This window comes from Triturus cristatus, chromosome 6, assembly GCF_964204655.1.
Source record: "Triturus cristatus chromosome 6, aTriCri1.1, whole genome shotgun sequence".
Lineage (NCBI taxonomy): Eukaryota > Metazoa > Chordata > Amphibia > Caudata > Salamandridae > Triturus > Triturus cristatus.
The window spans coordinates 897,284,755-897,297,977 of record NC_140589.1 but is presented as its reverse complement, the minus strand read 5'-3'; the positions used below and the strand labels follow the sequence as shown (position 1 = coordinate 897,297,977).

The 13,223-nt window shown below is 47.3% G+C and overlaps 1 protein-coding gene across 5 annotated transcripts in view; it reads right to left on the bottom strand.

Moving 5' to 3' along the window:
* IPCEF1 (interaction protein for cytohesin exchange factors 1) overlaps positions 1-13,223 on the bottom strand; it is an 844,548-nt gene that overhangs the window by 808,933 nt on the left and 22,392 nt on the right. Inside the window, exons 2-3 of one of the 5 annotated variants that reach the window (XM_085611546.1) lie at positions 3,540-3,810; positions 223-2,022 (exon numbers count right to left, since the gene is read on the bottom strand). The exons of the other annotated variants lie outside the window; for them this stretch is intronic. Coding sequence (XP_085467672.1) covers positions 1,163-2,022; positions 3,540-3,810 — 1,131 coding nt within the window. The 3' untranslated portion in view covers positions 223-1,162. Of the gene's footprint in view, positions 1-222; positions 2,023-3,539; positions 3,811-13,223 lie in introns of those variants that run through there. 5 annotated transcript variants of the gene reach the window in all.

The following is a 13,223-nucleotide window of genomic DNA, read 5'->3' as shown; positions in this document are numbered from 1 at the left end:
TAAATGCTCACAGAGAGATGTACACAAATGGTTGATCCAGACACACCCAGGTAGCTGCAAAGGATGACATGGATACCCACCAGAATAGGATACATATCTCATGGACCACAGGGAGTACCTCACATCAACACATCAGTATGCAACATTGGAAACCAAGCATTACAGATGCAAGGGCATCTAAAACAACCTCAACAAGATGTACAGCTAAATCAAGTTCACAGGGACAAAGTAAAAAGCTTTATTCAGCATATGAAAAGTGAAACGTCTGTTCCAACAAAAGGCCAATGGTCAGTCCATGTCCAAAGGGTAAGGAGTGAACTAGAGTCACAAATTCAGTATATGAAATTCAAAACGCCTGTGCAACCAAAAGGCCAATGGCCAGTCCATGTCAAATTGCCAAGGAGTGAACTAGAGTGGCAACTGTCACACCTTGCTTGCCTGCACTGCTACGGACCGGGGTCATCCCCTCGGAGGGGCATATATGGGGGCAGGCCAGGCACCGCAAGGACAGGATCAGGGCGCAGCAGAAGGAGGCAGTGAAGAGGTGGGGGATGCAGGCGAGACACTTGCAACTGCAGTGGAGATGACTGAAGTGGTGGGTACGGTCACAACTGTGGGGCACAAGTCAGATGGGGTGGGTGCCGGCACAACTCCAGTAGGCAGGTCAGATGGAGTGGATTGGCTCACCACTGCAGTGCCCAAGTCAGACGGGGTGGGCGTGGACTCCAAAGCAGTGCCTACAACCATGGGAGCAGAATGGGGGGACAGGTGAGGTCTGCAGGGCAGGGGGTGGTGACACGGTCCCCACATCAGTGGCAGCAACTATCTGACCAGGTGTGGAGGAGCAAGTGCTAGGGTGGGATGGCCTTAGCATTTTGGGGATGGTGTATCTGTGTGTGGGGGAATCCGGGGCAGGGAGTGGAGGGGGAACCTCTGGAGTGGATGGAGGACGGAGACTTTGACTTGGAGCTGCGTGCTGGTGGGGGGGGGGGGGGGGGGGGTCTTGCTCTTCTTGCGCCGGGGGGACTTGCGGGTGGGCGTCTCGGTCTGAGTGCGCCTGGGGAAGGGTGTCCGGGTGTGAGGGGCACTCCCTTCTGTGTGTGGAGACTTCCTCTTCCCCTTGTAATCAGGATCTGCTGGGTCGGTGGGGAAGAGGCCAAGGTCACAGAGGAAGAGCTTCTGGGGGGATGGGGTTGCAGGTGAGGCAAGGGAAGGGGGCTGGGAGGGAGAGGTCTCGGAGGACTGTGGAGTGGTTGTGGATGACTGTGTGTGTCAGCAAACCAGCCCCTGTGAGTGTGGAATCAGTCCCCTGCGCTTGCTTGTGTGCACGTCTAGCCCTTGGTTTGGGGGTTTCTCTGCTTTGGACAGGTAGTGTGCTAGGAATGTTGGGTGCTGCAGGGGTAGGCGGGGTGTGGGACTGTTGGAGGAGGGACACTGCTGCCGTCAGGGAGGAGGCCACGGACTGGTTGGTCCTCTGTAGGGCAGACATGCCAGAGGAAATGTCCTCCATGAATGACACCAGTTGTGTCAACAGACCTGTGTGTGCATGGAGGACCTTCAGCATCGACGTCTGCCCCACATGCATCTGTCTAAGTAAGTCCACAGACTCCTCACTCAGGGCAGCAGGGGACACAGGGGCAGGGGGTGCGGTGCCTGGCACAAAGGAGACATGCTCACGAACATGGGAGCCCACAGGGACCTCTGGGATGGGAGCTGATGGGAGGAGGGGGGTGGTGGTGGTGGTGGTGGTGGTGGTGGTGGTGGTGGTAGCGGTGGCGGTGGTGGCGGAGACAGCCTCACTAGCTGGGGTTTGGTGGCTGCTGACACCCGCCTCTACAGGGGAGTCATCCTCAGAGCTGCTGTGGCCTTCAGCTGTGGGGGATGGTGCTGACGACTCCTCTGTGTGGCTGAAATCGCCCTCCGTGCCACTGGGTCCACCTGACTCCTCTCCTTCTGTCCCTGTAAGGCTCTGTGGCTCCTCCTGTTCCGTGGAGCTGTCCCCTCCTGTGGCCGTGGATGTATCTGGATAGGAATAGGAAGTAACAGAACAACATCAGTCACCTGCACCGACTGCACACACCACAGTGAGTACATCACATCACAGGGCAAGCCCTGGCATCATCAGCTGAACATAGCTCAAAGTGCCAACACTGTTTAGAATAAGACAATTGTCATTTCCAACATCAACCATGGCACACATATCCCTCCTTGACTTGCACACACGTCTGTTGCATGTTGGATGCTAATACCCCAATATGCCAACATGCACCACTCACACATTAGTTGTACATGCAAGTGAACATGTAGGAGTATGTCACTAGACCCACAGCACATCTCTAGCGACTGACTCAGCACAGGTGTCCGGCTGAAGGGATGGGCAGAGACTCATTTCACATGCTTGGGATGCATGCCAGCAACACACACTATGATGTACTCATGTCCTGATGGGCAAGGCCACAATGGGGTGCATGGTGCACACTTGAACACAACGCAGGCTCACTCATAGCAAGTTCAATGCCATGGCACTGGGATGCCCTGTAAGTCAGTCAACACTGTCTCCTGTCACAGGGGCAGGGCATCCAGACAACAACAATATGCTCCGACTCACAATCCTAGCTCAGGGGCAAATCTGACTCTGCACATGACCGGCGCACTTGCCCATCCCATGCAAACAACATATCCAGGACCCAGAAGACCCCACATCATGAAAATCAGACATATGAGTCTCAGCAAACACGAATCCATGTACATTAACACATCACAGTCTGCCATGCATATAACTCAGCTGCATGAGGGACAGAGTTGCATACACCATTGTGCACTGTCAGATGCTCACACACCTATATGTCACACAGGTCTTGTCTGCCACAGTCACATTGCAGATGTCATGCTGACCCTCGGAATCATGGACACCCCAGTTGTACGTAGCAACAAGCCACACCCTAATGACACAGAGGCACACACCTGAGGGCAAATGTCACGAAGCACAACCTGCAATTTCACACACAGGAGTGGGATTACAGAGTGTTTCTGAATGCCCTTGAGGGGGCAGGACTGAGCAGGACTAAGAGAAACAGTGTTTTGCCCCGGACAGTAGTCAGGTGGCTAATCAATTGTGGCATACTTGCCATACCTACCCCTGATGCCCAAAAATTGGAGTACCCTTCTGCATGGTTTTGTATTGAATACCCCAGAAACATGTTGCGAGTCAGACCAGCAATTGGTACACATCTCAAGGGCACACACAGTTCACATGTCAGATCTCAGGCATTGTGTAAACAATTGACCCACCCATGACACACACAACAGAGTCACGGGAACTGATGCTGACTGGTACCTGATATATAGCTGACTGCAGGGACACAGTGCCCTAGTGACACAATCCAAAGACTGTAGGGGCCACACCGGAGGAGGGTGCATCACGCAGATGAGGGACCTGATTTGGGGACTACAAGACCTACGTAATGTGGAAGTGTGACCCGGACAAAAGACTGCTATTTGCATGTCAGACATAGTACACAGATCAGGCATGGACTTACCCCCTTCCTGCTGCTGTCTGGCCTTCAGCTGCCTATCCAGGTCCGGGAAGACCACCGCCAGTATCCGGAGCATGTGGGGAGTCAGGGTCCGGTGTCTGCCCCTCCTGCGTGGAGGTGACAGCTTCAGCTGGACTCTAGCTATCCTTCGGATCCAGCCCCGAAGGTCCTGCCACCTCTTCTGGCAGTTGCGGATGCAGCGCTTGTAGACCCCCACAGAACGAACAGCCCGGGCGATGGTCAGCCAGATCTCCTGCTTCTGGTGGGCATCAACCTGTGAGGAGGACAAAGTGAAAAGTACATTAACACACATGCCCCAGATGTGTGCAGCACACAATTAGATATACATGTCATCATCACAAAGGGAAAATAATTACACAGGTAGTGCAACCCTGGGGAATGAAAATTCACATGCATGTCTGACATGTTTTCAATGCATGGATAGTTTAAGCTGGCAAAAATGCACTTTAGCAGCAAGAAAAATATTCAGTACATGTCCCTACACACTTTGGGGGATGAACGTAGTCAGTGATAATGCTTGCCACTGCTGTACACACTGCTAGTCAGACAACATGCTTAATTAGGAAGGCAGTGGACAGCACACTCACCTGCTCCCCTGGTGTCCCATAGAGCTTTCTGTACTCTGGAAGGAGCCCGTCCAGCAGGGCCTGGTTCTCCTCCTCAGTGAAGGCTGGAGCCCTCTCCAGTGTACGTGCCATAGCAGGAGCCAGAGGATGCATAGACAGCAGCAGTGGTATTAGGGATGTGTTCCAGTAGCATGTAGTGAAGGCAAGTGAGCCCCTGGGGTCCAGCCAGCCTTATATCTGTGCTGTAGAGGCAGACTCTGTGCCATGTGTCCAAAGTAATAGGTCCAACACGGATGCATTCTATGAATCTGGCCAATCCATTTAAAAGTAAGACTCGTACACGCCTTCCGCATCATTCAAATCTCCACCTTCATGGAACACTTGAAATTGCAACATTGTTGTAGGCATCCAACTGAAATTCCAGTGCACAACTCGTACAAGTTTTGAATTCGCATCCATCTCCATGACAGTCCTGAGCCAATGGGTGCGCCCGGCTAGTTCAACTGATTGTACAACGCGTATTTTGAATGTACACATGCACCCGTCTCCATACGATTCAATGGCCAAGGCGTACGCACGGCTTGGACATGACACGTGCAATGCGTACACATTGTCACCCGCGTCGGACCTCATTGCATTCAATGACAAGGCGTACGCACGGCTCGGACATGACCCGTGCAATGCGTACGCATGGTCACCCGCGTCGGACCGCATTAGTGTGACTATTAGACGGATGCAACACACATATACTGGCCATGGACACCTGCACACACCTGGCACACTATAGCATTGGCCACACAGTGTCCCATGGCATGTGAGGCTGAATTCCCTGGGTGTTTGAATGGGCCACAGCAGTTTTTTTGTCTGGCACTTTGTGCAGCCACTCCCAGGCTGTTATCTTGTACACGGGGGGGGGGGAAAGAGTCCTTTGTGTGTTGTGCACATTATCACTGTGATGTGCAATTGGACAGTAATTGACATGAGTGAAGGCCACAGTGTCAGGTTGGATATGTTTGGGGCATGTCACATACCCCCGAGTCCTGGGGCTGATGGCATGTACGTCACAGTGAGACCTGTAGCCCCAATACTGATGTGCACCCACAGTCTGTGTGCATGTTGTGTCTCAGATGTGTCTGATCACGTTACCAATGGGTGACAGTCTCCACATCCATGTGGTATATGCATCAACCTTGATGGGGTGTGTGTCTAAGAGACGTACATGTAGGGCCGGCATGGACAACAGTGGCCACTACCTGTGGGACTTACGCTTGCCTTGTGGTGTGTACGTGCTATGCCATGTCCATTGCTGTGTTGATGTGGCAATACAGGGAGCCTGGGTTTCTGCATGGCAAAGATCTGTGATGCCTGGGAGACAGGAGTCCTCAGTCACTGGGGTGGTTTTTTTTAACGTTGCAGCAGCACATAGGTTAGGTGACACAGCCAGATGATTAGCCCATTGCACTACATGGGACTCCTGTGGACATGTGGAATGGAGATGTGAGGTGGTGGTCTTGTAGGTGACATATGTGTCCATGACCAACAGCACACACCTTAGTACATTGTATAATGTCATGAACTAGCATGTGAGCTAGCATGTGAGAGTGATCGTGGTCATGGCCATATGGGGGGGGGGGGATATACTGACAATCTTCCTTTGTGCATCTCTGTACTGCAGAGCACCAGCTGTGCATCGTCCGTTCCCAGACCTTGCAACCATGCAGGAACGCGACAGCATCAGACGGTACCGCTTCACCAGGCCACTGATTGAGGAGTTGGCAGAGCAGTTGGCGCCACATCTGCTACCTGGCCGGACATACCCTACAGCACTGACCCCAGAGGTGAAGGTGATGGCAGCCCTGCACTTCTTTGCTACTGGTACCTTCCAGTACACTGTGGCTACTGCTGGTGGTATGTCGCAAACTATGTTTAGTCGGGTGCTACGCGAGGTCTTGGAGGGGATGTTGCAATTCCTCGACCTGTATATCAAGTTCCCGAGCCAAGATGAACTCCCTGAAATTAAGGACGCCTTTTATACACTGGGGAGGATGCCAAACGTCATTGGATCCATTGACGGGACACATGTTGCCCCGATACCACCACAGGCACATGAGCAGGCATACCGTAACAGGAAGCACTACCATTCGATCAATGCTCTGGTGGTCTGTCTTGCTGACATGTTGATCACACATGTGTGTGCACGGTTCCCTGGTTCGGCGCACGATGCCTACATAATGAGGAGTAGTCACATTGCAACGCTGATGTCACAGATGCCAGCTCAGCGTGCCTGGCTTGTCGGTGTGTACTGACTGTTTCTCATGGTGTGTGTTTGTCAGTGTTGTATTGCACACTCCTACCAAACTCATCTACTTGTTCATTTTTGTGTGTGTAGGTGACTCCAGATACCCCAACATGCTGTGGTTGCTGACACCCCTCAGGGACCCTGTGACACCAGCCGAGCTGCGCTACAATGAGGCACAGTTCTGGGTGTGTCTTTGTCCAATTAATTTGTGTTGGGTATTTATTGGCTTAGTCATTGCTTTTTTGGTCCTTTTTTTGTGTTTTTTCCTTTGTGTTTTGTAGGCATGTAGGAGACGTTCATGTGACAGAAACAGACGCTGCTATTGTCTTGTGCGGGCTTCTCTGCCTCGTTCACGCTGCCTGTCTTCTGTGTTTGGTAGGCGTCGTTCGCTGCGGTCTCTATTGCTTGTGTGCCGGGTTGTCTGTGCGTGTCGGTCGTGCGGCTTGGTCTCCGTGCGAGTCGGTCTGGTTTTACACGCATTGCATCATACTGCGCTAATCGTACATCGCGGGTACGGGTCGGTCGGGTTGATTCCGGGTTCGTGTCGGTCGGTGAAAATCCGCCCGGAAAACCGACGCAATCACTATTTTCCCTTCGACTCGGTCGTACGGCTTGTATTCCGTACGTGTCGGTTGTAATTCACTCGCGTTGCATCATACTGCACGGGTCGTACGGCGCTGGTCCGTGTCGGTCAGTATTCGGTCCGGGTCCGTGTCGGTCGGTTTGTTTTGCGGCCGGAATCAGCCCCTAAGTGTATACAGTAATCTCGGTGATCGAAAATGCTGAATGTAATTAGGAATAGATGAGGGTGATATTTCGAAGAAAACAAGGAAATCATATGTACGCAATATACTACGAAGACTGAAAAAATAAATCACTCGAAACTCAATGTATTGTGGGAGATGTGGTTCAGAGACTACTGTATACACTTAGTATCGGGTCTCAGAATTGGAGTCCCATTTCTATTTCTATGTCTTCCGCATTAACGTGCCACATTAAAACGTTAGAGGACTTTGCCGCCCGCACTGAAAACCACTATTGATGGAAACTGCGTTTTGTAGCAGCCGTGCTAAATCGAGATAACATGCCCCTCCACTAATATCAGAATCTTTCACGAGCTACACTCCGTTTGAGCTCGGTTTAATGTTGCGGCGATAGCAGCATCCACCGCAATATTGAAAATGCATGTTATGCATTACAGTGCACTACGTGGCAGGCACCACACGGTACCTGCCACTTAGTGCACTGAAATGTAGGGGGTACCACGGGTACCCCCCAGTGCACCCACAACTCCCCTCAACACAAGTGGGGCCCGCAACGGGCCCCCAAAACCAAACTCCCCCAGTCTTTCAAGTGGTACTTGATGTGTATTGAGGAGTTAAAAAAAAACAATCTCTATTGATGTTATTTAACTCAATTCTTAGTGGAGGTAATATTCCCTCTTCTTTGCACAAGGGTATTCTAATATCCTTTCTATAGAGTGATGAAGATCCAGCAGACATAAGTGCTTATGGGCCAATATCCCTTTTAATTTCTGATTATAAGATTTTTAATAAATTGTTAGCAAACCGTTTTGCTTTATTGTCTCCTGAATTGGTATTTCAGAATAGTTCTCACCACCCACTTTTTAGTGGAATCCATAGATTATGTTCTTCTAACAAAACTCCAGCTTCTATAAATGTTATCGACAGTGAGAAATCTTTTGACAAAGTGAGATGGAAATGTTTATGCACCACTCATCAGATGATGGGTTTTCCTATGCAGCTCACGAGGACAATCACTGCTTTGAATCAAGATGCCACTATCATTATCATTCATAACTGCAGCCAGTTACTATATATAATAAATGTACAGGGCACAAGGAAGGGGCATCCAATGTCATCCATACTTTTCTCCGTTTTGATAGATAGCATAAAGGGCCAAAACTAATATCAGACCAGTTCTTCCTGCATACATAAATTCAAACTTAATTGAGATATAATTTATTTTTTACATCCTAACATATACAATACTTAATCAGCATTTCAAACATTTAAAACAATTGCTTCCTTTACGGTAGTAGGGGGATATAAGGTAAATACCACAAAAAGATAGCTGCTTCGTTTTAATGGAGATTGCCAATTATTGCCCTCATTTATGACACAGAATAATAATAAGCAACTATTAAGATTTCTGGGTATTTGGATTTCACAATAATACATATCATCTGAATCTGAGCGCCTTATTGAAAAACATTACTCTTTTAGTTAGAGCGATGAAGCAATTTTTCTTTATGCATCTTTGGGAGAAGGGGTTCATTAATTGAGATGAAAGGTCTTCCATTGTTAATATTTTTTGTTGACATGACCATGTACCGTATTTGAAAAATTCTTTAAGACATTAGAAACATTCATTACCAGCTGTCTCTGAAACAAGAATAGGTTTAAAAAATGTTCTTAAGGGAAGAAGGTGGGCTAGATCTATCAGATTTCAGGAACTGTTATGGAACAGTTTTCTTGCTATTGCACAGACGATTTTGTAATTTACCCAATCCTGCAATATTTTATTATTGTTTTCTTGATATGATGAAAGGGGAAAGCTTTATCTGTCTATTTTCCAAAACAAAAAGGCACCGAAATCCAAAATTGGAACAATACTGCACAATGAAGTCTCTATATATGAGACAACAACAGAAGTCCATGACGAAACACCTCTTAGGGAGCTTTGCTCACACCTAAACTTAAATGTAATTTATTGACAGGAGTCATTGGTATAGGCAAACGAGATGATAGGTTTATCAATGCGAGAGTGGTATACTGGGAGTGTAAAGAATATAAACTCTAAGATTTAGAGGTTGGTACTAGTTTTCTTACATACACATTTTAGTTCCATATGTAAATGCCCACCCAAATTAAAAATCCGAGCTATATGGTTTTCTATTTATTTAATAAAAGATGCCTTTTAGGAATTAGACACTGGGTCATATATTTTAGAGAAAGTAGGAGAGATTTTGATCCTTTTTGTTTTGAAGATATCAAACGAAAATGGCAAAAAACTACAGGTGTGCTCATTAATCCCAGTATCTAGAACGAAGCATGTGAATACAGTTTAAATACTGTCAGGGGCACGTATTTTAGAAGAATGCAGTTGTATGCACAATGGGTGACTAATTATACTCCACTTTACCTGCATAAGTGCACTATATTAATATCTAATCAATGCCCAAGATGCCCTAATCCGTGGACCTTGGTTCATATGACTTGGCCCTTTCCAATCAGTTCAATTCATTAAACTTTATTCGATTTCATGGTAAAATCGTAAAAGTGTATAGCACTTACAACAACAGTAAATCTAAAATTAGACAACTCCCTATGTAGCAGCAACGCTACATAATAAGACCTCAGATAAACTACATCAAATACAAAAAAGCTTTAAAAACAGGTATAATGAATAGAGCTACAAGGACCGTTATTATCCCAACAGTAACTAAATCCCCGCATTGCGCACTTATTGGATAATCGAAATGACACCAGAAAGAAAACAAGAAACAAAGAACCATACTGTTAGTGACACTAGCAGCTATAAATAAAGGCATGCAGGTCTGATTTGCCTAAAATGTGCCGGGACCAACACAGGCCTGATATACTTGTGACGTAAGTAGGAAAACATTGGACACACAAGTACAATATGAATGGTTACAGATCGAAATATTATGGCAACAACAAACACGCAGATTGGGCAATTTATACCGGGCCCCCGTTGGGAACAAAAGATGGTGAAACATATCTATCCTTAAGAATGTTAGAAGATGTCGTTGCCATTGTATTTGACATTCCTGACACCATAGAGTGTGATTTTATTTTTCTTTGAGAATAGGTCCAAACATCACATAAAATCAGCAAATGCATCTAGCAGACATAGCAGGCTCCTTGCTGTGCAGGCAATTAAAACTGCATCCTCTTCATATAAAAATAAAATTGGTTTGGCTCTGACCCCTGCTTTAGGGACTTCAATTTCAATTAAGCCTTCCTCTAGGCAATTAATGTACATAATAAAAAGGAGGGGGGGGGGGGGGGGGAGGATACAGCCCTGATGAACACTTTTGTTTTTTACAAATCTGTTTATTGGAATTTTTAGAGAGAACTAAAGAAAACAAGCATCAGCATATGTTGTATCAGTCGCTGACAAGGTAATGTAAGCTTACATATTTTCCAGCGGTAAATGCAGGGTGGGCAACATATAATCAATAGGCATAATAAAGTACATAGAAGCTAAGCAAAAAACATTGCAAGTTGGAGGTGCCAAATAGTCAATGAATATATCAAATACATTGTAAAACACAGTTGAATAGGGAGCCCGGGACGACCCCGAGGTTATCGGAATGGTCCCGGCCGCCTCTCTTGGCATTCCACAGAGATGACTAAACAATAGAACTCTTGGAATAACAAAGGGTGGGAGAGGAGAGGGGAAACTTGCAAGGAGGGATAATAACCGAGAGGGTGGATGGGAGGTATCACTTAGTCAAGAGCTAGCGTTTAAAAAGAAGGGGACCTACTGTCCAGTCCGAGTGTCGGGGGGACTGTCTGGGGGTTTCTCGGGGGTATGGCAGGAGGGGGTCCTCAAAGAGTTGGAGGGCTTGTAGTCTGGGAGGGGGGCATAACAGGCGTTTTCTATCTGAGAAAAGTGGTGAATTAGGGGGAGGCAGGTGCGATTGAATTTGGTGTCCGTATGGGTGAGGCGAGCTGTCAGTAGCTCCATTGCCATGACCTGCCAAAGGCGTAGGAACCATGCAGAGATCGGAGGGGGATAGGTTTTCTTCCATTGGAGAGCAATGGTTTGTCTAGCCACTCTAACATCTGTGCAATAATACGCCAATCAGAGTGTGCCATGGCTGCATGTTGAGTTGGTCTGATACCCAATAGGATTACTATGGGGGATGTTAGTATGGGGCGGCCCAAAGTATCCTTGATGTGACTTAGAACCTCCTTCCAAAACATGGCTAGAAGTGGGCAAGTCCACCAGATGTGTATGAAGTCTCCCAGCTCTGTCTGGCATCTCCAGCAGAGGGGGGGAATGTGGGTAGCATTTTGTGTAGTAGTGCAGGAGTATAGTACCAACGTGTCATTGGTTTGTATGCTGACTCGCGTTGGGGGATGCTCCTGTATAGTCTGGGAATGGTATGCCAAAGTTGTTCCAAATTTTGTGAGGACACCTCTTCCCCAGTGTCTGCCTCCCACTGCTTCTGATCGGTGTCGGAGTTGATTGGGTTGGGAACGTTGTAGTGTCTTGTATGTACGAGAAATTAAACAACGAGTACCTTCAAAGGTTCGGACCTGAGTCTCAAAAGGAGTAAGCAGTCTGGTGGCTCCCTGGGAATAGTTCGGGGCAATCAGCCAGTGGCGTAGCTAATAGTACTGTAATCTATCAGCTTCCGTGATATGAAAGGTGTTGTAATCTTCTCCTAGGTATGTTGTGTTAAGGACCCTCCCAGCGTGGAGTGTGGAGCGCTGTGTTCAGTGCATTCCACGTTCGACCTAGGAGTGGTGGATTCTGAGCTAGGCAGTTGATAACTGGCTGGCCTAGGGTGAGCATCGCTTTCCATGCAGGATAACTTAATTCAATAAAGAATTGCCGTACCTCTTACCTGAGTTCATCTGGTGATTGGAGGGGACCGTTCTTAACATTGGCGACGAGATAAGAATCCCTTGTTGGCTGTGAGATGCTGGACTGTTGGTTTTGAACGTGAGGCCGACGCTCGAGCCTTTGCTTACTCACGTGCACAACAGCGCGCGAGATTCCACCCGACGTCACAGTATCCTGTGCCCAACTAACTTTAAAAAGAAAGAAGGCTGGTACGCTGCTCACGTTTACTGAACAAGCCCTACTTCCTTCAGATAGCACGTCACCACGACGTCGGCGGCCATCTTAATAAAGTATTTTCACGGCTTCGCATCAGCTATTAATACTGCTGTCTCCTTTTGATCTTTACGCGGATTCGGCACCCGATCAGTCAACGTGGAAGCCAAGATCAGAGGTACACATTGCCTTAATAAACTTCTGAAAGCATAAAATTTTAGCGCTTTCCTTCATTTTAAGCAGTGCAGTGTGTATGTGAGCTCAGAGCTCTTCATTCTTGTGGCTGATCAAGTATTCACATTGAACTTACACAGTCACAGTGGCGATGGAATCACAGAGCTCAATTCTTTCACCTCCCGTCTTTCTAGCATCGTCAGGACCTTTATCTATTGAATGGGAAGATTGGCTGCCTATGTTTGAAAATTATATTGACGCTCTTGATGGTTCCAAGTTTAGTGCAGCAAGGAAAAAAGCACTTTTGTTAAATAATTTGGGCAAAGAAGGTCAACGTATTTTTAAATACCTTCCACCTGCTACTTTACCTAACGGGAACGCCATTGAAGATGTGTACGTAGAAGCTAAGAAACGTCTTGAAACAAGGTTTGCCAAAGAAGTCAATATAGTCATGAATCGTTATCACTTCTACACGCATAGACAAGAGGAGAATCAATCAGTTGATGACTTTGTATCCAAACTTCGTGAACTATCCCTAAAGTGCAAATTTGGAGCAATGACAGACGAACTTGTTCGTGATCAGTTGATAGTACAATGTAAATGCAAGAAAACACAGGAACGTCTTTGGGCTGCAAAAAAACCCCTCGTTGAAAGATGCCATTGATATTGCGAAAGTTCTTGAACAGTCTCAATACTGTATGCGAGAGCTAAAGAAAAAACAAGAAAATATTTCAGATAGTGTTTCGAGTGTGTCTAGAGATGATTCAGATGTTGCAGCTGTATTTAGGTCAG